This window comes from Fukomys damarensis, unplaced genomic scaffold (genome assembly GCF_012274545.1).
Source record: "Fukomys damarensis isolate Sample0158 unplaced genomic scaffold, DMR_v1.0_HiC HiC_scaffold_4, whole genome shotgun sequence".
Taxonomy (NCBI): Eukaryota; Metazoa; Chordata; class Mammalia; order Rodentia; family Bathyergidae; genus Fukomys; species Fukomys damarensis.
Window position 1 is genome coordinate 9,545,482 of NW_022900916.1, and position 24,717 is coordinate 9,570,198.

The following is a 24,717-nucleotide window of genomic DNA, read 5'->3' on the forward strand; positions in this document are numbered from 1 at the left end:
GCGCCCTCCCCGACCCCGGCTCCGGGAGAAGAGGCTGCGCGCTGCTCTTTGGGGAGGGGGTGTGTGGAACCGGTCCCACGTCCGCAGTGGCTGCTGTCGGTGGGTCGCCAGGTCGCCGAGTTGCCGAGACACTCCTGGGGGGCCAAGCAGATAACGGGGGCCGGGCGATGCCGAGACACTCCTGGGGGGCCAAGCAGATAACGGGGTCCGGGCGTCTGGTGTGTGAACACCCCAGGTCAGTGCGTGTCGCGCCCGTGGGAGTCGGTAGTGTCGGGGTTCGGGGAGGGGGCGCCGCGTCGTTACCCTTCGCGGGCGAGAGGTCGCAGACTCGGGGCGTCCGCGCCCGGCCTGGACGGTGCTCGCGTCCATCGGGCTGCCCTGTCCCGTGCCTGTCCCAGACACGGAGCATTATGGCGGGTTTTGGGGTGGTGGAAGGGGAAACTGGCAGTTCAACCCCTGCGAGCGGGGGTTGGGGTGGGCGCCCGCCTCCCGGGCCGCCGTGCGGAGGGGGCGCGGGCAGGCGGCGGGGCTCGGGTCTCCCAGGCCCGGGAACTGCCAGCGCCCCCCTTTCTCAGCTGTGTCTGGTTCAGGTGCTGAAAGCCGGACAGGCCCCATTTTCTCCTCCCATTTCCCGATTGGCAGTGCCTGGCATAAGGTCCTCACAAATGCGAAGTGGGGCAGAAGGGCGGCCTGGGCATCTCTCTTTGTGGGGGAGCGAGACAGCTCCCCATAGTCGCCCGGAGAGGGCGAACCCGCCCCCGAGGTGGTCACCCCAGCACCCAGCCTTCGCAGTCTCCTCCCCCACTCCTATTGCATTGCTGTCGGACCGGAGCCCCAGAATCCAGTGTGGCTCATTGCAGAAAAGCTTATTTGGACCAGAGGACTGGCACAAACACTGTGTTAGCAGACACAAATGAGAAACAAACGGTTCCCTGTGCTGGACCGGGGAGGAGAGAAAGCAATCCAGAGCGCTCGTTCCCATTGGCCTCAGTTCCGCGTATCCGTCCGGGCCGGGCTAGCTCTCAGGAATGATACAATGTAAAGTAAAAGCGAATCGCTACAGTTAGTTACAGAGTAAATTTCGTGTTGCCTATTTTATTCAAACCTTTTGGAAATGTGAATGAGGTAAGGGCTTGGACTTCTGAAGACCTTGGAGAGAATCAAGCGAAGCGCCTTCAACTCTAGGCTGGAGACATCAATAGCTAATTGGACAGTGGTCCTTCTTCTCCTTTAATTTCTGAGATGGGAGTAAAAACTGTAATTTCCCTCTTTTGTCCTTTACAGATTCTAAAAATGGCGGCCTCAGGCTGATGTTGTGGTAATCTAATCAGCTCGGGTCCTCCACACCCCATGCAGTGCGTTTGTCTGCAGCATATTACAGGCTTATTATGTTTACATGAAGAAACAACGCTTTTTTTTCCTCACGCCATTTACAAAAATGTGCTGATTTTATTGCAAATTGCAATCTTATGTTTTAGTTTATTTCATTTTTCCCGAGAGGCAGATAAAACGACACTTTTGAAAAAAATAAAAACACCCAGGTAGACTTGGAAATTTCATTGGTCAGGATGGATGCTCTTAAACATTAAAAAAAATACTTAAGTATCAGTAATAGTTTATGTTGGGTTTAATTCAACTATGATTTATTCAATATGTCAGTGTAGATTTTAAAATTGTGTAAGAGTGTAAGTGTAACCTGTTTTGTACAGGTTGTGTGTTTTAACCTAGAGTGAAACATTTCCCATCCAACTGTTGACCAATTTTGTTTTTTGTATTGTTTCCCTGTAAATTTTAGGGAGCTGTACAAACGAGCCTAAACCTGTTACTTCACACAGTGCAGAGATGCTGTCCTCTCCAGTATATTTTGCATCAGTTTTTTTCCCCGTGTATTTAAAGCTATCCTTAAGAAATTCAAAGTTGATTATGTACCTAGTAAACTGAAGCTGTACATTTTACTGCCTTTTAAATTTGTCTTACAGCATACTATCATTATGTAAGTAAAAAGTAAGGCTTTGGTTCTTGATCCCCACCCCTCACTCCTACCTAACATACCCATTTACCTATTATGGATTGTGGAATTTAGTCCGTTTTAATAGATCTTAAATAAAAACAGTACCATAATAGGATCTTGAATCAGTTTTCTGCTTTTTTCTGAATCTTATAGACTGAGAGTAAAATTTAAATGGTGTCAGGTGTCATGTAACTGCATTTTCAAAAGTTGAATAATTAGAATTCATTTCTATATTGGGAGGTGGTCTTTTTGGGCTGTACTAAGCAGTGAGATATGAGTGGGTCATTAAGTGCCATTAATGACCCTTCTGATTGTAGGATAACTGAAAGATGAATGCCTGTCAGTTCAATAGTACTTAAAAGATTGGAGAGCACACACCCTGTCATGATTCTGTTACTCCCTTGTAAATATTTTCGAGCAAAATTTACTTTGTAGGATATATATGAACTAGTTGATGATAAGATTTTATTCTACAAAATTATAGAAATAACTGGCTTGGGGATGTTTTACATTCTATTAAGCTCCATCCTTGAGTGAGCTTACTATTTGTTGGTGGGTGGTGGGAGATTATATAGGAATTTGGAGTCAGTGTTCATGTTATGCTTTTAAGTAGATGAACATAGGTCTTTCACATGTGCAACTGCTGTGCATTTATTCTGTGGGCTGCATGGTTAAGATCTGTGGTACAGAAGCACGTTGCTTTTTGAAACTAATATATGAAATCAGGATAGTCTTACAAATTTCATTTTTTTAGCCATAGGAGGGCCACTGTCTATGCCCATAGTTTTCTTGATAGTGACCTTGGTTAGGTCTGGGCACAAAGTATTTGGACTTAGCTTTGAACAAAAAATACCAGGTTAAAAATGCTAAGAAAAGCTTCCTTGAGTCTACCAGCTTTCTTCAAATTGACTTACTTCATTAGTTTGGGTTTATGTTGTTCATTGTGATGTTTTGGTTTCTATAAAATGAAAAAGTTTTTAAAAAGCTATTGTGCCTTGTTTAACTTTATAAATTTTTAAAAATCAATTGACTATACATGTTTTAAATTAGCATCATGGAGTCAAATTTATTAAAAGGTTATGTATAATTGTTGTTGCTAGGGAGTTTAGAAGTGTTTGGTCCCTTGAGGGACAAGTACTCAGATAGTCTTTGTTCTTAGAATAACTGAGTTTGAAGGATTACTTGTTTATCTGTTTAAGTGGATTTGTAGAAAACTGTAATGTGATTGGAGAGTAAGTTTTAGTTTTAGAGACTACATTTTGATCACACTCAGCTTTTGTCAATGTAAATTAAAGGATCTCTTTGGTGCCTGTTTTAAGTTTAGAAGCTTTACAGGTTTCTATTTGCCTTCAACTTTACTGGACTCTGATAACTCTCCTATAATTTTGGCTTCTCTGGTTTCCTTACAACTTCCAGGCAGAGAATTTTTGGCATGTATATACCACAGTAAGCTTTGGATTTACTGGATCTAAAAACAAGGAGTTAGAGACAAAAACCAATTAACAAATTAGGAGAAACCCCTCCCCTCAATACATACCTTAGTGAACTTAGGCCAAATTGTAACTTCCTAAACTGGCATCTAAATTTATGAGACTGATGTGCCCTTTTTTTTAATGCACTAATCTCTTACAAAAATCTGCATTTATTTTATTTATTTATATTCCTGCAGTTTTATTTTTAAAGATGCATTAAGTAAGTCCTAACAGCTCTGCTTTTGGGGAATTTACTGCTGGGACATACTTGTATGCTATTTTATCGTATTTAAAATGTGTAAAACCAGCAAAACTTTGAAGACCTATGAAGATTGCCTTGGGAATATCAGTATGCAGTTTTTTAAAAAGATATTTCTAAAGGATTTATTCTTAAATGAAAGTTGCTGAAATATGTTAAATTTAAAGCTCCTGTTTGAACACATGTAAACCTCAAATATTCAAGATGATAAGGGGTTATTCCTTGTTATGTGTTAGAATAACTTTTCAATACTTGTGTTCTAAGGGACATTTTACTTTTTTGTTTGTTTTTTGTTTTTTGAGACAGGGTCTCACTATGTAGTTGAGACTGACCTGGGACTCACTAGGTAGCCCAGGGTGGTCTCGAACTCACAGGATCCTCCTGCCTCAGCCTCCTAGTGGTGAATTACAGGCATGCACCACTATGCTGGACTGAGACATTTTACTATTAAGTATAGGATTACTTTCTGAGTTACTGGCCAAGTAATAAGTGGGATCTATTTGAAGTATTGTGGTATGACTTGTAACTAGCTTTTAGGCTGGATTCAAAATTACAACAGTTTAACTTTATTGTTTTATGATGTAGAAATACTGAGAGGATCTTCTCCCTCCCCTTAATGAACTGAATTTTTTGGTATCATCTAAAAATGTATATAATACAGAACAACATTTGTGGTTGAAAATTGCTTTCTGCAATGTGAAGTACATGGCATTTAAAAATACACCTGTTGCTATTCAACAATGAATATTTTATAAAGGTGAAAATTAACCATATTACATGACAAGAAAATTATTATTGTACAGTCCTATGCTAAGTGCCACATTAAAAATCAATGGGCAAATTAGTATCTCAAAATAAAAAGCAGGAGTGGGGGTGGGCATGGGGGGTGAGAGTGAGGACACAGCTCAATTGTGGAGTACTTGCCTATCATGCTGGTGGCCCTGGTTCAGTCTGCAGTACTAGCAGAGGATGTTGGTGACCCAGACTAAGCTAATTCGCTCCTATTTGTGTCTTTAAGGGTGTAATTCATTCTTTTTTGGGGGTGGGGTTGAGACAGGGTCTCACTATGTAGTTGAGACTGACCTGGAACTTACTTTGTAGCCTAGGCTGGTCTTGAACTCACAGCAATCCTCCTGTCTCAGCCTCCCCAGTGCTGGGATTAAAGGTGTGTGGCACCACTCCCAGCTATAATTCATTGTTTTTTCCCTTCTTTCTTCCTTCCTTTCTTTCTTTCCTTCTTTTTTTCTTTTTTGGTATAATTTATTCTATTTCCCCTTCCTTCCTTCCTTCCTTCCTTCCTTCCTTCCTTCCTTCCTTCCTTCCTTCCTTTGTACTAAGATACTTTTTACTTAAACCACAATCGGGAAACAGTTCTTACATTTTTACTGGCTATGAAAATCAATTCTTTTTTCTGTCCTAGACAATTCATGCTTTTTGGGGGGACAGAGTCTCACTGTTAGTTCAGGCTGGTCTTGAACTCACTATGTAGCTTAGGCTGGCCTCCAGCTCCTCCTAGACAAGTCATAAGCCAAATCTTAGTTTTAGCTAATTTAAGAAAGTAATTTCTGTATTGTTAGGTGAATTTCACAGTTTTTTTGAAGAAAGCAATTTCTGTATTAGGTGAATTTCAAGTTTTTGAAGTCTCGATTAGTTTGTTTTTTTTTGTTTGTTTTTCTTTGGTACTGAGGATGGAACTTGGGATCTTGCACTTGGGAAGTAGGTGGCAGAATTACTGAGTTAAATCCCCAGCCTGAGATGTTAAACATTTTTAATACAACAGTACAACAAACAGTTAATTTTTGATGTATTAAGAGGTCATCAAAAACATTGTCTTTCTTTTTGGTACTGGGGATTGAACGGGACCTTGCACTTGTGAGGCAGGTGGCAGACCACTGAGCTAAATAAAAGCATTGTCTTTTAATGAGTGAATAGTAACATAATAATTTAGTAAATAATCAACTAGTTATGCATCATTTGAAATTAAAATACTGGCTTTTGCATCTTAAAACAAGTATGAAATCTGGGTGTGAGAAAAATATGCAAAAGAAAATCATCTTTGTAGCTTTATGGTGCTTTTACAGTTCGAGAGATACAGTAATTTCCTAACATATTTAGATTGCTTAATTTAGAGTCAATCCAAAACAAGTACAGTACTCTTAGTCCTGAAATTTATTATTGAGAAACATAATATGGGGTAGTTACACCTTTGTCATAGCCAATGTAGTTGCAGCATTTAAGGGCTGAGCCTGTGGCAGAAAGCTAGGGTAAGATAATGGGATTGAGTTTTGATATGTGGTATTTATGTTACATAAAGTTCACACAATTATGTTGTCTAACATCCTAGTAAAAACTTTAAAATTTAAAAAAATGTATGTTGACTTATGTTTTCACAGATTATTTAAAAATTTAAGGGCCAGGGATTTAGCTCAGTGGTGCTGCTGCCAGAGTGTGATCCTTGGTACCAAAAAAAAAAAAAAAAAAAAAAACAGAATTTACCCTGAAAAATAATTTTAAATTTACTCAAGTTAAGTTTAAAAGTTAAGTAAGTGTTTTTCATTTTTATCATTTGTCTAAGAATAAAGTCAAGCCTAGAGTCAATTGTTTTTGGCAAAAAAATGAGGAATATGGATTTAGGATATTGTAAGGAAAACAAGCTCTTTTTCAAAGGTTTGCAGATATGCCCTTCTTCTTTTTTTTTTTTTTTTTTTTTTTCCAGGGATTGAACTCGGGTCCTTGTGCTTGCAAGGCAGGCCACTGAACCGCTGAGCTAAATCCCCGGCCCCCTATACCCTTCTTTTAATAGTTTTATTTTCTTATTTCATAGACTAATAAATGTAAGTTTCTATTTGAGTCATCATGAAACATGATGAAATTCTGTTTTTATCTTTTTTTTTTTTTTTTCTGCTACGGGGATCAAACTCAGGACCTTGTGCTTGTATGTGGAATCTATCTAGATGTAGCTCTAACTCACTTGCGGGGGGGGGGTCTTGCTATGTAGTCTAGGTTGGCCTTGAACTCTATATGGAAGCCTAGACTGGCCCAAAACACTCGGTGATCCTCCTACCTCTGTCTCTTGAGTGCTGGGATTATAGTCATGCCACCACTACACCCAGATTTGCTGCTTCTCTTTAAACAGTTGTTTAATTGGTTGAATTGACACAGCTTTAAACTGTAAGCCTCCAACAAAACAGTGTTTTCAAAAGCTAGAGAAAAGACGAATTTGAGTAGCTACTCTTTTCTTGTCACCAAGGATAAAGAAGTAAGATTGCTACCTTGACAGAGCCCATTGTTTATTTCCATCTCTCAAAAAACACGCTATTTTAGGGTTCCTTTGGACAGAAGAAACAGACATCAGCTTTAGCTATTTTAAGTAGAGATTTGTAAAGAGGGCTATAGGGAAGTCTCATAATTTTTTGAAGAAAGTACAGATGGCACTTAGAAATTAGCAAAGTGTCAAAGAGCCACTTCTTCATCTTGATACCTCTAATTAGCTGACTGGTAAGGAAATGCTAGTGGGAAAGGTATTTATGGTGTGTGTGGGCGTTCCTCTGGGTGGAGAATAAGGGGCACCTATTGTTTATCCAAAAAACAATTACTTTTTGGAACAATGTTCACAGATACTTGGGAGGGCCTTCAAAACTGAGTAATTGGTATATCAAACTGATGATTCCATTTTTTAGTTAAAAATGCAAATATATACATGAACATATGTTGAAGAATGCCTTAAAAAGCAGTTTCTATTATAACTTTATTTTGAAATAATTTCAAAGTTATGGAAAATTTAGCTCAGCACCGTGCCTGCCTTGCAAGAGCAAGGTCCTGAGTTCGATCCCCAGAACCAAAGGAAAAAGAATGTAACGGAAAACTAACTTGACCAACTCCAGAACTCCCATATACTCTCTATCCAGATCACCCTTTTTGTAACATTTTGCCACATTTACTTTATTATTGTCTATATACATACATAAACATTTTTTGCTGAAACATTTGAGAGGTTGTATATACTTGGGTCCTTATTTCTCTTAATATTAAGGTATTCATTTCCTAAGAACAAGTGTGTTTTCTTATATAAGTAGAAGGCTTATTAAGCCTAGAAATTTTAACATCAGTCTAATACTTTTATCTAGTTTTAGTATATGTGCTGGCAAAGTGAGCACTTTTATCTAGTTTGTAGTTCATATTTATCAGTTGCTCCAGTTATTCTTCCCCAGTCAACATAGCCAGTCCAGTGTTATAGAATTACATTTAGGGTTTTGTTTTGTTTTGTTTTGTTTTAAGAGAGGATATTGCTATGCAGTTTAGGCTGGCCTTGAACTCACTATGTAGCACAGGCTGGCCTCAAACTCACAGAGTTCCTCTTGCCTCAGCCTTTTGAGAGCTGGGATTACTGACTGAAAGTTAACTCAAAAGTTGTATTTCCTGGGCTCGGGATTTAGCTCAGTAGTACCACACCTGCCTTGCAAGCACAAGACCCTGAGTTCCATCCCTGTACCCAAAAAACCCAACCAACCAAACAAACTCGAAATACACAGTTACATTTCCTTAATATGCTTGCATAATTGACTACATGTTTGTATTACTGATGTTTTTGGCCCAAGCTGGTTAACCCACCATGTGCCACCACACCCAGATTTGGTGTCCTTTTATCTGGAAAGGTTCCTTAGACTCTCTCTGTCTTTTATGACATTGACAGGCTAATAATTCATATAGTGCTCAATTTAGGTTTGTGTAAGGTTTCTTCATGTTCAGATTCTGCATTTTTTGCTGGAATATTAGATAAGTAATGGGTGTGTTTCTGCCATCTGAGACACTTGATATTTGTTTGCCCTTTTTCAGTATGCTCATTTTAGTAGCTTGATTAGGGTGTTGAATAGTTTCTCTATTGTATAGTTTTTCATTTTACTATTATTTGTTGATCTGTAGGGAGATCATTTGAGTTTGTATAAATATCTTGTTCCTCATCAAATTTACTGACCTACATTTAATATCTATTGATTCTTGCCTGAATAAAAGTTTTCTATGTTGGTTGAAAGAAACACCAAGGTTTTTTTGTTGTTGTTGTTGGTTGTTTTTTTTTTTCGTACTGGGAATCAAACTTGGGACCTTGTTCTTGCTAGGCAGGAGGTGGAAGCACCGACCTAAATCCCTGGTCCCCAAGGTTTTTAATAGTAATTTTTTTCCTTGGTAATTGGGACTGTGGAAGTTTTGTTTTCTTCTGGAGTATTCAGTAGTGCATATGGATTTCTCATGTAATCACAATAAGTAAATTAAAAGTGTAGATAATTTAGGTTGTATAAAGATTATATTTTTGCCAGTTTCTTCATAAATGAGATTAAAATAATTTCCTGGATACTAGTCTACTTTGAAATCCAAAACAAAGAAGTTAAATACTTATCACGTTTTTTGAAGTATTTTAAAAAATTATTCCAGGCCCTTAGTTCTTAGAATTACTGTTAAATGTGTCTTACATTGTTTTGTTTAAATTTGTCATTTGATACTCATACTATCAGTTTCATTTCTAAGACAGGGACCAAGACATCTATTTTCTATTTAAAATCCTAGTAAGTTTTTGAAGTAAAATGTTTTCTGAAATCATGGAGATAAACTTTTATAGATACAAATTAATACTTTTTTAAGGAGGCTAGTGAAATATGGTACATTTATTACAATAGTACAAAATATTCGTAACTAGAGGGGAAAATAATACATCATTTCTAGAACCTTCCTTTAATCAAAGATTACTTGTGGAATAGTTTAAAATAAATGGAAAAGAAAGGAGAAAACAAACTTAAGTTATATTATAATGATACTCATCAGTTTGGGACATTTTGGTGATAGCAAAATGTTGGTAGTGGATTTGAATAATTTGAATATTATAACAATTCAAGCACTGGGTAAGTTATAGTAAAAAAATTTCTTTGGAAATTTTCAGAGTGGGAGAAGAAATATTTGAGACTCGTAAATAACTTGTATAGCTTATATTCTCTAAAAGTTAAAATTTGCTTCAGAGAAAATTAAGGTAAGTTATAGTAAATGAAAATTAATTTTTTGGAAATTTTCAGAGTGGGAAAAGAAAAATTTGCAACTCGTGAATAACTTGTATAGCTTATATTCTCTAAAAGTTAAAATTTGCTTCAGAGAAAATTAAGGTATTTCACAACCATGAAAATTGAGAAGATAATGCAGTGGATACTTAATATTTTGTAGGTGCTTTAAAAACTTCATTTAAATTGATTGTGCCCAAATATATCTTATACAAATAAAAGTTACTACCAAATATTATCCCAGGATTTGAATAACATATAAGAGCCTCCTAATGAACTAGAGAATTTTCTTTTAGGCCAGAACTCTCATCCTGGACATGTAAAAGTAAGATCCTGTTGACTGAAATTGAGAAACTACAGTTAAAATGGATGTGTGAGATATTTCACTTAAATAATTCTAATTGATACCTCATTTATCAGTTATATGGAATACTGATTAAAGTGAACAATCCTGGACCCCATTCCAGACCTGCATCATCACATCTTTAGGGTAGGGTCTTGAATCTGCATTTTAAGACTCGGTCCAGCTGATTTTTTTTTTTTTTTTTTTTTTTTTTTTTTTTTTTTTTTTTTTTTTTTTTTTTTTTTTTTTTGGTGTGGTGCATCAAACTCTGGTCCTTATGCTTGGGAGGCAGGCACAGGAACCACTGACTTGAATCCCTGGCCCTTCAGTCTTTGCTTTTATTGTATGAGGAGAATGTACCTCAGAGAGGTTAATTTTCCCAAGGCAATAACGGGCACTAGTTGTTAGGGATTAAAACTTAGATCCTTGTGCTCAGGGCCAAGAAGTCATGCTGGGCATTTCTGTTTTGAAGACAGGCCACTATTTTGGAGTTGCTGAAGGAGGGAATGCTGGTCTCTGTGCGGTATCATGCAGCAGATCTATAATTCACTGCTTTTGTACATCACAGTTTAAGATGATCTGTTGATTTCCAGAACCCGTGTTTTTTATATAAAGGTCTTAGATTGAAATTATACAATACAGGAGCAAATTGTGTTGAGCCTTGGATATCAGAATAAAATAATGTGTACTTTGGGGGAGAGCTACTGAAAATTTTAATTTGGGGAAATACATAATGGAATATAGATTGTGAAAGCAGTATATTATTATTAAAATAACTCAAGAGTGCTATACTTCTTTAGAGGCATATTTTGTAGGATTTAAGATTCTAGAAGCATACCGCTTTGGTTTGATAACACTCTAACCAGGTCTTACTGTTGTGTAACCTTGGGCACATCAATTACTTTTTTGTGGCTTACTTGGTCTGCAGAATGGAAATGGTAACAGGGTTATTTTGAGAATTCAGTGAGGTAAAATATATGTAAAATTCTTAGTAAACTCCATAGTTTCAGTTTATTTGATTTTCTTCCCAAAGATCTTTCATGTGATGAGATGACCAGCATTTATACTTTATTTTTCCTAAAATGTTTTAGGTGGACACTATAGAAGTTTCCTTAATCTTTGTTTAACCTTGTTAGTTGAATGTTCATAGTTATAATTGTTCCCAAATTAGCTAATCTCATTGTACTTGGTTTGTGTGATTATTTTATTAAATATTACATAAATCAGTGATTAATATGTAGAAAGAAATGTTTAATGAAAACAATGTTAAATATCTTGGAAAACTTAATAAAGGCAAATTCATTGCTAAGGAAATTTGTCAAGTTATGTGTGGGCAAGATAAAGATTATGGGGAAATATAAGAATCTAGTAGCAAGTCTGTATATAGATTACTATGCAAGTGTCTTCAATAATTTCTTACATTCAAATAAGCCAAAAACTAATCAGTGCATTACTTTTTTTTTCCCCTGGTACTGAGGATTGAACCCAGGGCCTTGCTACATCCCAAACCTTTTAATTTTGAGACAGGATCTCACTAAGTTGCACAGACTAAGTTTGAACTTTGGATTCTCCTGCTTCATCTTCCCAGAGTGCTGGATTGCAGCTGTGTGCTACTATGCCTACCTTAAGTATATTTTATAAAAATACATGACCCATAATTGCAGTTAGGGGAGCAATATTCAAAACATACCTTTTGGCTTAACTCTAAAAAAATGATAATGATTTTTTAAGTTAAAAATACAATATTTAAAATGTTTTTTTTTTAATTCTTCCTGTTAACTCTGATCAACTTGTAGCCCCTGTTGTATGTATGTAAATTTAGATTTTTTTAGTGCAAAAGGGATTGGTTCCTACTGTATTTCTTTTCTATTTCACATTTGAGTTTAATGTTATCCAAATTCAAAAGATGCTTCCTATCGTATTTTGTAACTATCTACTATCTTGAAAATCTAAAAATGTCATTTTGAAATTTGACACTTATTTAGCACTTATAGGAATTAATCTTATCTGATGAAATGACAGATTTCAAGTGTTTTAGGAACTTATCAGAATAACTTATCAAGATCCAGAGCCCCTTAGTACTTTGTCAGATTTAGATTGTACTCTTTTTACAGATTTTTTTGAACTCTGATAATTTTATAACTGATTCATTCAGTGTCAAAGAGTTGAGTGCCTTTTATATAAAATATAAAAATAGCTAATAATTATGGCTTGTTGATCTCACATATATTCTTTAAGAAAAATCATTGATGCTGGTGTTGACATACTGCTGAGTCACCATATTAGGTTTTCAGATTTAAGCCTGTAATTGGTATATTATAAATATATATGACCAGTACTGTTATGTATTAGTATTAACTTATTAGCTGTATATTAGTTTGTTAACTGCTTGATCTTTGATACCCCCCACCCTACCCACACAAATACACACAAGGATTGAACTCAGGACCTTGCTCTCGCCAGGCAGGTGCAGTGCCACTGAGCTACATCCCTGGCTTGATCTTTGAATTTAAAATTAAAATTGATGTACTATATATCTTGTACAGTGGTGCCAAAGGATAAATGCTCTTTCATTATGTAATTACTTTGAGATTAAAAAACAAATTTGTTATTCAAATTTAATCTAAAGTGATTATGCAAGTTGTATTTAAAAGAAAATTCCAATGGCATAGTGTAAATAGCCCTTGTAGGAAATAAAATTTTGTTTCCTTTCTTTTTCTTTTTTCTTTGGTTCTGGGGATTGAACTTAGGACCTTGAGCTTTTGAGGCAGATGCTGTGCTAGTGAGCTAAATCCTGGGCCCTAAAATTTGTTTATCTTATAAATAGTACCTTAAGGATTTTGAACAAAAATATTCTAAATTCAGTTTCAAATTTCACACAGCCATTTTTCCCTACTTTCGAATGGCTTTTCATGAGAATATTCAGCTTAGTACATGTGATTTATTTTTCATTTATATATATAATCTCTTTATAGAAAAATCACATGTAAAAGCTGGATAAAATTGAAATTAATGTATTCTATCTAACTTGGGGGGTTTGAAGATGGAGTTTATTTGGTTACAAAATTGGTATTTAGAATAGCTCCCTATGGTATGTAATTATATATTGGCAAGTAGTTCACGATCTCAAATTCATACCTGTATTTTAAAAGAATAGATCATTTTTCAGATCAGTTTTAGGTTCACAGCAGAACTGAGCAGAAAGTGCATTCTCATGTGATCCCTGCCTCAGAACAGGCACTCCTCTCACCATCCTCTCAATATCCTTCACCAGAGGGGTGCACATTTGTTAAATTTCTCTCTCTCTCTCTCTCTGTACTGGGGATCAAACTTGGGTCCTTGAGCTTGCGAAGCAGGCAGCAGAACCATTGAGCTCAATCCCCAGCCCCATTTGTTAAATTTCTTGAGCCAACATTGACATGTTGTTACTAACCAAAGTCCATATTTTACATTGGTGTTCATTTAGTCTTTGTGGCTATGTAGTATTTTAAAATATGAATTTCTTTGATTCACATCTCTAGTGAACTAAAGATACAGTAATTTTGGTTGCAAGGTAAACCATTATGGAATTCTCCCAAGTGCTGGCTGATTTGGAAAAGTGACTCTGCCTTAATTTTATAGGGATCATTTGATTCTCATTGAGACAGGGTCTTGCTGTGTCTTCTGGGCTGGCTTGAATTAACTATGTATCCTAGGCTGGTCTCAAATTTATGACCATACTCCTGCCTCAGCCTCTCCAAGTGCTGGGATTATAGGAATGCGCCACCACACCTGGCTATCAACATTGTTTTGACAAAAATTTTATGAAAAATATCTAAGGGTCCAGATGGCTTGTTTATTTTATCATTATTCTTTATGTAAAATTACAGCTATAAAGGGTATGGCTATAGTTTTTAAATGAAACTACTTGCTCTGTAACCTGTTTTCTGAATTTGCAATCAAATACAGAAGCATCTAATACTTAAACTAAGTGCCACACACAATCTCTCAATAATTAATTCAGAAAATTTCCTATGATTTTTTTCAAAGCTGAAGCTAAGGCTTAAAGAGAATATTTAATCATTATTAATAAGTAGCAGAATGTGAAAACCAAAGGATGGCTACTTTAATAGTGAATTTAATTTTAACAGCTGATTGGAATTGTTCAAAACAATACAGTGAAGATTTTATAGAACCAGAAATGTGTTTTTGAACATTGAATTTTATATATGTTTTAGTTTTTCAAGTGGATTCACCAGCCAAACCATGACTACAAGAAAATATAATTTTCAATCATTATTTTATTTTATTTTTTTGGTACCGGGGATCAAACTCAGGACCTTGCTCTTTTGAGGCAGGTGCAGTGCCACTGAGCTAAATCCCCAGCCCTAATTTCTCTTTTTAAAGAAGGCAACCATCATTTCCCTGCTAAGTATAAGCTCTCAATTTTTTATTTTACTGGTTATCTGACATTTTAATTTCAAGCAAGCTAAAAAATAGGCTCTGGAATCATACTACTTGGGTTGAAATCCTGATTTGACTATTACTGATAAGTTCGCCTCTCTGCCTCATCTGTAAAGTAGGGTAAAATGTACATGTACCATTGCTATTGTTACAACACTTGTTGGGGAGGTTTGAGTATCATTCATTTAGAAGCTTGTGGAGCACTCTCTTGACCCTGCCATTTGGGGAGACCTACTCTCTTACCAGACATATATTTTATAGCTTTTTAGAATTGATTTTTATTCTATTATTTTGATTACCAAAAATAATTTAATATACTTGTGGCTACTGTAAGATCATCAGTCTAAGTAACCTCCATTTATAGTTGAAACCTAGAGGAGTACAATGGCTTGCCCAAGGTTTATAGGTATTAACTTGGAATGGAGCTTGACTGACTGGTATTTTTATTATGCATTAGTCAGCTACTGTTAAAAAACCAAACTAAACCAAACAGGAGAACCTTAAATGAATAACAAAGGCATTTTAATCTCTAATTTACAAGAAAATATAAGGTCTCTCAAAATTTTTTTCTAGTTTAGTTTATTTCATTTCTGTTCATAATTAGGCCAAAAATTCATCTGCCTGATCTGTGTCTATTGATGGTACACATCCAAAGTATAAACATTACCGGGGATTTAGCTCAGTGGTTCCGCCGCCTGCCTTGCAAGCACAAGGACCCAGGTTCGATCCCCTGTACCAAAAAAACACAAAGTATAAATATTAACTTTTTTTTAGCATGATCTCACAAACAGCCTTAGTCTTCTAGTTTTTCTTCTGCTTTTTCTTACCTGCTTTAATTGCCTTAATCTCTTTTTATTTTGCTCTTCTTTTTTTGTTATTTTGCCTTTGCTTTTATTAAATCTACTTTTAATATTATATTCCTAGTTTCTTTTTTGTTTGAGTTGGTATTTAATATTTTATATAAAAGAATGAGGAATAAGCTCACCTTTTTAAGGATCTGCTGCTGTCATTGTGTGAGCCCCTTGGTTTTAGGTACTGGGTTAGTCAGAAGTACTTAGACTTTTATGTCATTTGAAAATAGCTCAATACTCCTGTGTTCACTTGGTTTCTAGGTCTATTCTGGATAGCAGGTTTTGTGAAGACATTTATTCTTTCTTGGACCTCAGATTTCCCAGACATCTCATGGTATTTCCTTTTATATTATTTCTTTAATGGCTGCCATTCTCAGTTATTTTGTATAACACTTGCTTGCCAGTTGGATGACCAATTTTTGGATTTGTATATGGGAAAGTTTACGGTACCTGCCCCTTTATGCCTGTGCTGTAAGCTCATTTCTTTTTGGCTTTCCACATTGGTTTTTCTACTGTCTCTAAAAAAAGTTATTTTTAGAGACAGTGAATTAACCCTAATGAATTTATGATTTTATTAAATATAAACCAGGTTTTAGAGCAGCATGAGTTTTCTGACTGTAGAACAACTTTTGACATTAATTGGAAATAGTGAAATATTTGTCATTTTATGGCCTCAGTATCTGTGAATTCTTGTCTTCTGACCTTTTGTGAGTAAATTACCAAGATCTTCTTTCTCATTGAATCAAACTCGGAGTATATAGTTTTCTTTCAGATATGATGATGTTTTTATCCTGAGGATGAGTTTCTGCATTTTTAGAGAGATTTCTGGAGTTGTCGTATAGTTGTGTTTATAGCACTTGATGTATAGGGTGACAGTCATTTGGTTACTGAGGCCAGAACTATACTTTCATCCCAGTTGTTCATTTACAAGTCCTTTTGTAGAGTACAGTTAACTTCCAGGCATTGTGCAGGGTTTGGGAGACAGGTACTAATCAAACAAATGGAAGCCATTGTCCAAAACAAGCATATAGCAAACTCTTCTGCTATCTGCTATTTAAAGGATAGTGTTTCTATCCTTTTTAGTGTCACTATCCTTCTGCTCAAGGATAGTGTTTGATGATTATATAGTTACATGAAGAGGTACACACTATTAAATATATACCCAAATAGATCATTTTAGATCAGATTACTCAGTTACTTAAAATTTTGAGTTACTTAAAATGACTTTCTTGTAAATCTGATACAAAGATAACCTGAGCTGAAGAAAACATCTACCAACTTGATGTTATCCACAAGAAAGAGTCCTTTACATACCATGACTACCCCTCACACCCACTGCCCATACTGGGGATTGAACTCAGGACCTTGTGCTTGTGAGGTAGGCAAAGAACCACTGACCTAAATCACTGCCCCCAAGAAAGAGTTTTTTAAAAAATTGTGGTTGCTGCCTTTATTAGTCCAAGTCTTCAGCAGTGTAGCTAAGGAAATGCAGAATAGTGTAGCATTTGAATAGAACAGAGTCATAGGTTTATACATTGTACTTGCCACATAGAAATTTCAAAGTTTCGTGCTAGTTAATAAGCAGGGCATTTATGAAGTAACTCTAATGTGGTCATATGTACAGAAAAGCAGGTAGGGCAGTACTGCCTTTTGCTCACCCTCCCCACATACATATGGAACCAGGGATCTGATCTAACTCAGGACCTCACACTGGCCAGTCAGGTGCAATGCCACTGAGCTACATCCCAGGTCCTTGTTCACTGTTTTAATCATCTTTGGGGAGTGATTTTAATTTGTGGAGCAAATTATAAAAATATGGCATGTAGAAAATGGTAGTTTTTAAAAAAGCTATTAACAGATTTTCTCTAAATGAGAACTACAGTACTTTTCTATATACATATACTTTGGGATACAATAAGAGGAATTCTTATTATGTGGGTATGGTTCAAGCATCATTTATTGAAAATGCTTGGACTGGAAATTCAGATTTTGAATTTTTTTTAAGTTTTGGAATGTTTGCATAGATTTAACCAGTCGAATATTTCCAATCTAAAACTCTGAAACCCAAACAGGTATTGGGGCATTTCAAGTTGCATATTTTCAGATTAGGGATGTACAACCTGTGCTGTGCATTGATTGTTAAAGTCTGTGTAATGTGTTCTTTGAAATGCATTGCATTTATTATTTCATTTCCTTCACAGAAACCCTATGAGGATGTCTCCATTTTATAAACAGGGGACCTGTTTCTTAGATTAAATAACTTGCCCAATCTAGCATATCTTGTTATGGGTAAGAGCAGGCTCCAAAATTAATGTTTCTTTTAGGTGTAATTGCCTGTTGTTTTGGGTTTTGTTTTGTTTTGAGGTGAGATCTCACTATATTTCCCAAGCTGGTGAGGAACTACTGGGCTTACATGATCCTCCTGTGTAAGCCTCCAGAATAGTTGGGACTACACCATTGTGTATTTTCATATTATAAGAACATAATCTAGTAGCTTTCTTCTAGTTACACATGATGTAAAAGTGTAAAAGTAAAAGCTAGTTTTTTTGTAAACTTCAAACACTTTTAATACCTTATTTTCCTATTTTGATAAATTTCCCTCATAGAGTATGAACTCATAATCTATATCTATGAAATAGGAATTAACCTCATTAGATATTCTCAAGCTTAATTGTAAAGATTAAAAGTAAATATAAAAAATATTTGAAGAAACACCGCTCTTTATTTCAAGTATAGCCCTAGAGGGAGAGGGCAATATTGCTATTGCTGTTTTCTATTTTAAAGGATTGTCTGTTTTCATAAGTTTTATGGTGTCATTACTGAAAAGACTGAGTAGAAATTTTATAAAAATACATGTGGCAAATGTTATCAAGTGAATTTAAGTTAGAAAAATTGATGTTAAAGCTGACTATCTTTTTGTTATTGTCATAAATGTGTTTAAAGCTCTAAATTTATTTTCTCCACTAACTAGTTGTATTAATTCTAGAGAGTTAAAACTAATTGAAAAAGTAAAGAGCCGGGTGTGGTGGCGCACGCCTGTAATCCCAGCATTCGGGAGGCTGAGGCAGGAGGATCTCTGTGAGTTCCAGGTCAGTCTCAACTACATAGTGAGACCCTGTCTCAAAAAAAAAATCAAGAAAAGAAAAAGTACAGAACTCCCCTGATATTCATAGATGTATGTATTATGAAAAAATGACAGTCACTGTAAAGCTATTGAATTTATTGCAAATAAAAGATTTCCTTGTGTATATATGTATGCAGTAGAGTAAAATTGTTTCTAATCCTGATGTTATCTCTTAAATTGAGAAACTTTGGTTATTTAGCCTTTCTTAGCTTTGTGTTTGTTAGTGATAAAATGGAGATAACTGTCTCAGAATTATGAGAATTCATGCAAAAGGCTTGGTGTGGTGCGTAATCCATAAGTTGTTAATATACTGGTTAGATCACTTATTGAACCAAGGAGAAATGTTTTTGAATGCTAATGCTGTAAGAAATTAAATTTGATCTTTTAAAATAAATTAAGTATGCCTTAGTAATCTATGACATCTGAAATTGGAAAGTTTATCAGAAATTAACTACTCTCCCGCTTCCTTCCTTCATTACTTCACCCCTCCTTCTTTCTATGGAGATTGAACCCAGGGCCTCAGACATGCTTACACATTGTTCTGTCACTGAGCTACATCCCCCAAAACTTAGTTTGGTTATAGTCACACAATTTATTTCAGAAAAAGAAGCAAATTTCCGTTTATATTAAGATCTTGGTAAAGAATGTTTTCTCCATATGTTTTACTGTTTTTATAGTGTGATTGTTATTGCTTAAAATATTTCTTAACTCTTTTGTTCCCATTTCTTTTAAACAGGGTTTGTGGATGCACTTAGATGTTTGCAATGAGCACTGTGGCTGGCATGCCCCAGTGTTTTGGATACCAATGCATAGGACTCCATAGTAATCGAATTTACCAGAGGCGAACGTCATGAGCATAGTGATCCCTTTGGGGGGTGATAAAGCAGAAGCATCATACTTGGAAATGGCTGCAGGCTCAGAGTAAGTATTTAAATTAAAGGTACATTGAATAGGGAAAGGCAAAATATTACATGCGATTATTTTAGCACAACAAAATAGTGTTAATTTGCATTTATATTTTTCTCATTTTGGATTCTTGATTAAAATAAATTTAAGGGGAATTTTTCTTTAGCTAAGATTACTTGTATAAATAACTTCTGAGCCAGAATTTAGTCTTTTAAAAATTTTTTTTGTCTTTTACAATTTGCTGGCATCAAGAATCAAGATAACTTATTTTTAATGTAAGACTGTATTTCCCTGAAAGTAAGGCCTAATGGGAAAATAGAGTCTGGTCATTACCATGGTGATGGCCAGTGTCATGCAGATTTTACCTCACTATTGGTGGCTATTCTATGTGTCAGGTAAGGTGAAGGGACTGGGCCTGGCATTTTTGAGCTCTAATTTTCAAGGCTGATTATTTTTGGTTAGATCTTATTTTCAGGGAACACAGATCTGTTGTGCTTATTTTGGAAAGAAAGTTGGTTCTAAATTTTAATCTTAACTAACTTTTTAAATCTTAACTAAATTTTAGTCTTAACAATATGTAGATGTATACTACTATCCATTTAAGCCCATGATTTGCTTTTTGCTTGATTGACTGACTGGTTAATTGATTAGTTTTTGTGGTCCTGGGGATTAAATCCAGCCAGGGGTGTTCTGGCAATGAGCTATACCCACAACACTTTTTAATTTTCATTACGAGTCTTGCTAAATTAAATTGCCCAGGCTGGCCTCAAATTTGGGATCCTTAGTTCCCTGAGTAACTGGGATTACAGGGGTATACCACCACACCTGGCACAGAATTTGCTTTTTTAAAAAGAAAGCTGAGTTCAGAAAGTCAAGCTGTATTTAAATAGAACAAAGGGAATATTTTGACTTGTTTTTGTGGAAGCCATTTCTGATGTATTCAGTGGTCTATTCTTACCTTGCCTCTAAACAGTTTGGGCTAGGTATTTGTCTGGGTAGATTTCACTTGCTTTTGTTTTTGAATGATGAAACACTTCAGTACTAAATTATTGAAATATTGTTTTTGAAAATTGCAAGTTCAAGTGATTATTGAAGCTGAGGCAGGGAAAAGTACATGTTCTCTGGTTCTATATATGGATGCATCTTGATTAACGAGACTTTTATCATTAGAAAGATGAATTTAATACATTTTAAAATGAAAAAATTTGGGCCAGGGATTTAGCTCAGTAGTACTGTGCCTGCCTGGCAAGCACAAGTTCCTAAGTTTGATTTCCAATACCAGAAAGAAAAAAGCAAGTTCTTTATTTTAGGACTCTAGAAACTGTCACATTGAAAGCAAGAAAATACTGTCATTGTGTCTCCTTTAGTTGGTGTTTCTACTAGAAGCGTTTTGTTTTTATCACTCCTGCTCCTGCTATTGGGGAAGGTCTGGAGGTACTGTCTACTATTAGTGAAGTATCCTACTCAGGCTGTTTAAATGTGATTATTTTTGAGGGGGTTCTTACTCTTTGGTTTTATTGTTTTGAGATACTGGGGATTGAATCCAGGGCCTTACATTTGTTAGTTAAGGGCTCTACCACTGAGTCATATCCCCAGCCCAATTATTATAGGGTTTTTAAAAGCCATTGTAAGTCACCTAAGTGAATTCCAGAAAAATAAATGCAATAGATACTCTCTGTGTACTATGTATAAGCTGTTTTTCGGTTTACTTTCTTTTTTTCTTCTGTTTTTTGGGAAAATAATAGATTCTCAAAGAAGGTACTCAAATTACATTGACCGCCACTGGCTCTGCCTAGATATAGTCACTGCTAATGACAGTAGTGATGGGAGGAACCCTAGAATGGGGGACTGAGAGGAAAGAGGCTCTCAGTCTAAAGTACTGGTCATTCTGTGTGCCCCTCCCCATTGTTGGAGCTGAAATCCATAATGTCAGGTATTCTAGGGAAGCAATACTACTGAGTTACACTCTACTTTCTAGACTTTCTTCATATAAAGCATCTGATAGATACACCCCAGTCTCCCAGTATTAGGCATGTATGGACACCTGTACATGCTCAGAGATTCTTTGCTTCCTAGAGATACATCCACAGTCCTTATTGTTTTATTTTTTTGAGGCAAGATCTCACTGTGTAGCACAGGCTGATCTCATACTCATAGCTATCATCCTGCCTCAGCTTCCCAAGTGCTGGGATTATGGGCATCCACCACCACACCTACATTATTGTTTTAATTAGCCTAGTATACAGTGTGTTATACACTTGTGCCTTGTGTATGTGTCTGGTATGTGTACTCTAATGCAGTTACAAAAGAACAGAGCCTTGAATTATAGAATTAAAAAGGAATAACTTACTTGAAAGAGGGCAGTGGAAGGGGTATTATGTACTGCCTATTTTCTTCTTAAGTGTATTTGCACTTGTCACTATATTATAGAGTTAAATTTTTTCTTGTACAAATATTGTACAAATGTTGTTATGAGGAAATAATTCAATTTATAGATAATTATAGAATGACTGTCTTTTTAATGCTCCTATTTAAAGAAATGAGGATTTTCCTGTTCCTCATAAAGGTGAATGTCTTTCAGGTATAATTTTCCCCACGCAGAGGAAACAAAGTGTAGATGATACCAGTTTTTGTTATGGAAGAGCCATCAGAGTTTTTCATGGCATAAGTTTAGAATTTTTAAATTCTCCTTATTTATATAAGACCTGAAAATCTAAAAGACCCTTAAGTCACATTTTCCCCTCTTTCCACAGAAACAAGCTTTTGGGGCTATTTTCATAAGAATTCTGATATCACTAACATGTTCTTTCTTTTTATATCCAATATCCAATATAATCAAAAGGTACTGAAAAGTTACATAAGATGATGGTACATGACTGTAGTCCCAGCTACTCAGTGCTTGAGGGAGCTAAGGTAGGAGGAGGATTGCTTGAGCCCAGAATTTCAAGCCTACCAAACTGTCTCAAAAAAAAAGCATGGCATTGTGGGAAGGGTACACAAGACTTCCCTGTATATTCTTTTTGTAACTCCTAAAAAATCTATAGTTATTTCAAAGTAATTTTTAAAAAAAATTATTTTACTCTCTTGAGTTTATAACTTTATATATTTTTAAAAGATTTTGCTTAAGTACTGTGTATCTCTAATAAACTAGAATTTAAGAGGAGCTCAAATGTTTATTAATGAATAAATACACCAGATCCAAATTTATAATCACATGTGACAGTATATACCTTAATCCCAGCTACTCAGAGGCTAAAGCAGGAAGATCTTAAATTGGAGACTAGTCTTGCTAACTTATACGGTGTTTTGAAGTAAAAGGAGCTGGGCTGTAGCTCAGTGTTTCCTCTGTTCAATTCTTGTGCTGCCCCCTACATTATAATCACTTCTAAAAGGATGAAAGGAAATTTATTGCATCATTCACAGATATTTAGTATACGTGTTGTATTTTATAGTTAGAAAATTGAAGGTCAGGTCAGACTCTATGCAGAAGGTTTGGTTAAACTCTTGTGTTTCTGTTCCTAGTAACATTTGTTTTTGGGAGATTGTGTCTCTAAAACTCATTATTCTCACATCTATTTTCTTGTTTTCCTAAATTCCTAAGTTTTGAAAAATCTTGATCTTATTTTGACTTTCAAGATGGAGATTTTTTTTTTTTTCTCTTTGAGGCAGGGTCCTGCTATGTAGATCAGTCTGGGCTTGAACTCATGATAATCCCCTGAGTGCTGGGATTACAGGCATGGACCACCATGCCTGGCTAGGATGGAGGGCTTGTGTTTCACTGCTTGGTTCTTTCTAAACATTGAAATAAAAAGGAAAATTATAAGGTACCTTAGAAATAAATGATTGTGGGAACCCTTCTCCACTGCTGCTGGGAGTGTAGACTGATGCAACCACTGTGGAAATCAGCATGGAGATTTCTCAAGAAATTAAAAGTAGAAGTTCTATTTGACCTAGCTATACCACTTCTTGGTATCTTTCCAAAAGAATTAAAAGCATCATACCACAGCAATATATGCACATCCATGTTTATAACAGCACAGTTTGTAATAGCACAAACTTGGAAACAGCCCAACTGCTCATCAACAGGTGAATGGATAAAGATGTGGTTTTTTTATTCAATGGAGTACTACTCTGCCATAAAGAAGGACAAGCTTCAGGCATTTATAGCTAAATGGATGGACCTTGAGACCATACTCTTAAGTGAAATAAATCAGAAACATGTTTAAATACTGCATTGTTTCTTTGGTGGGAAAAATTGAAAGTGGAAATAAGGACTGAGATGTATAATGGATGTTGGGAAATGGGAAGAAAATGTTCAAATGGGAAGGGGAACAAGGGAGGGTGGAGGGAGGAAGGAAAGGACAAGAAAAAAAGTGAAAATAGAGAAAAATGGAAACGAAGCTTAGGTAAGGGGGCTTGAAGGGCAAATGGGATAAAATTAAAATGTATATAAAAGATTAAAAAGTGATTTTGAACATTTTATAGTCAGGTTTAATTAAAGATGTTTTTAAAGTATTTTTTATTGTGTATAACATTAACAAAAACTCTATACTTACACCTTGGTGAATAGAAATGGAGTTGAAGCCAGGCACTGTGGCACATGCCTGTAATCCCACCTACTGAGAGGCTGAGACAAGAGGATTCCAAGTTGGAGCCCAGCCTGGGCAACTTTGTGAGTCCTTGTCACAAAAAATGAAATGGTGGGCTGGGGATTTAGCTAAGTAGCTCTGCGCCTGCCTGGCAATTGCAGCATCTTGAGTTTGATCCCCAGTACCAAAAAGAAAGAAAAGGAAGAAAGGAAGGGAGGGAGGGAAAAAAGAAAGGGTCTGAGGTTATAGCTCACTGATACTAGTACTCAGAGTTCACTTCCCAGTACTGGAAAAAAAGTTGGCGGGGGTCGGGAGGAGAGCAAGCAGAGGAGTTGAAACCAACTACTTATGTGAACATTTTCTAAGATACCTTAAAAAAAACTGCCTGTTAGCCACTTTTGAATCTTAGCAGTAAGTCTTCCTGCTTGGTATTTATCCATAGATTTGAAAAATACTATTCACAACATGCAGGTTAACATAATAACTGAGTGGCTTCTTAATAGTTTCTGGCATCATTCTTGGGACACACACAAAAATGTAGAAAAGTAATCATGTATATAAATGGAAAATTGAGCTAGGCGTAAATATAATATTTTATAAACCTGATTAGCACTATTTTTTTTCCTGGTATGGGAATCAAACTCAAGACCTTACACTTGCCAGGCAGGTGTAGTG

The 24,717-nt window shown here is 35.9% G+C and overlaps 1 protein-coding gene across 2 annotated transcripts in view; it reads left to right on the plus strand.

Moving 5' to 3' along the window:
- Positions 1-168: 168 nt before the first annotated feature.
- The window catches only part of Kmt2e (lysine methyltransferase 2E (inactive)), an 83,567-nt gene continuing 59,018 nt past the window's right edge, over positions 169-24,717 (plus strand). For both annotated transcript variants that reach the window (XR_002025680.2, XM_019208927.2), the window contains exons 1-3: positions 169-235; positions 15,685-15,757; positions 19,284-19,468. Coding sequence is in view for 1 of the 2 variants with exons in the window: in XM_019208927.2 (XP_019064472.1) it covers positions 19,398-19,468 (71 nt within the window). In the remaining variant the exon portion in view is untranslated. The remainder of the gene's footprint in view (positions 236-15,684; positions 15,758-19,283; positions 19,469-24,717) is intronic.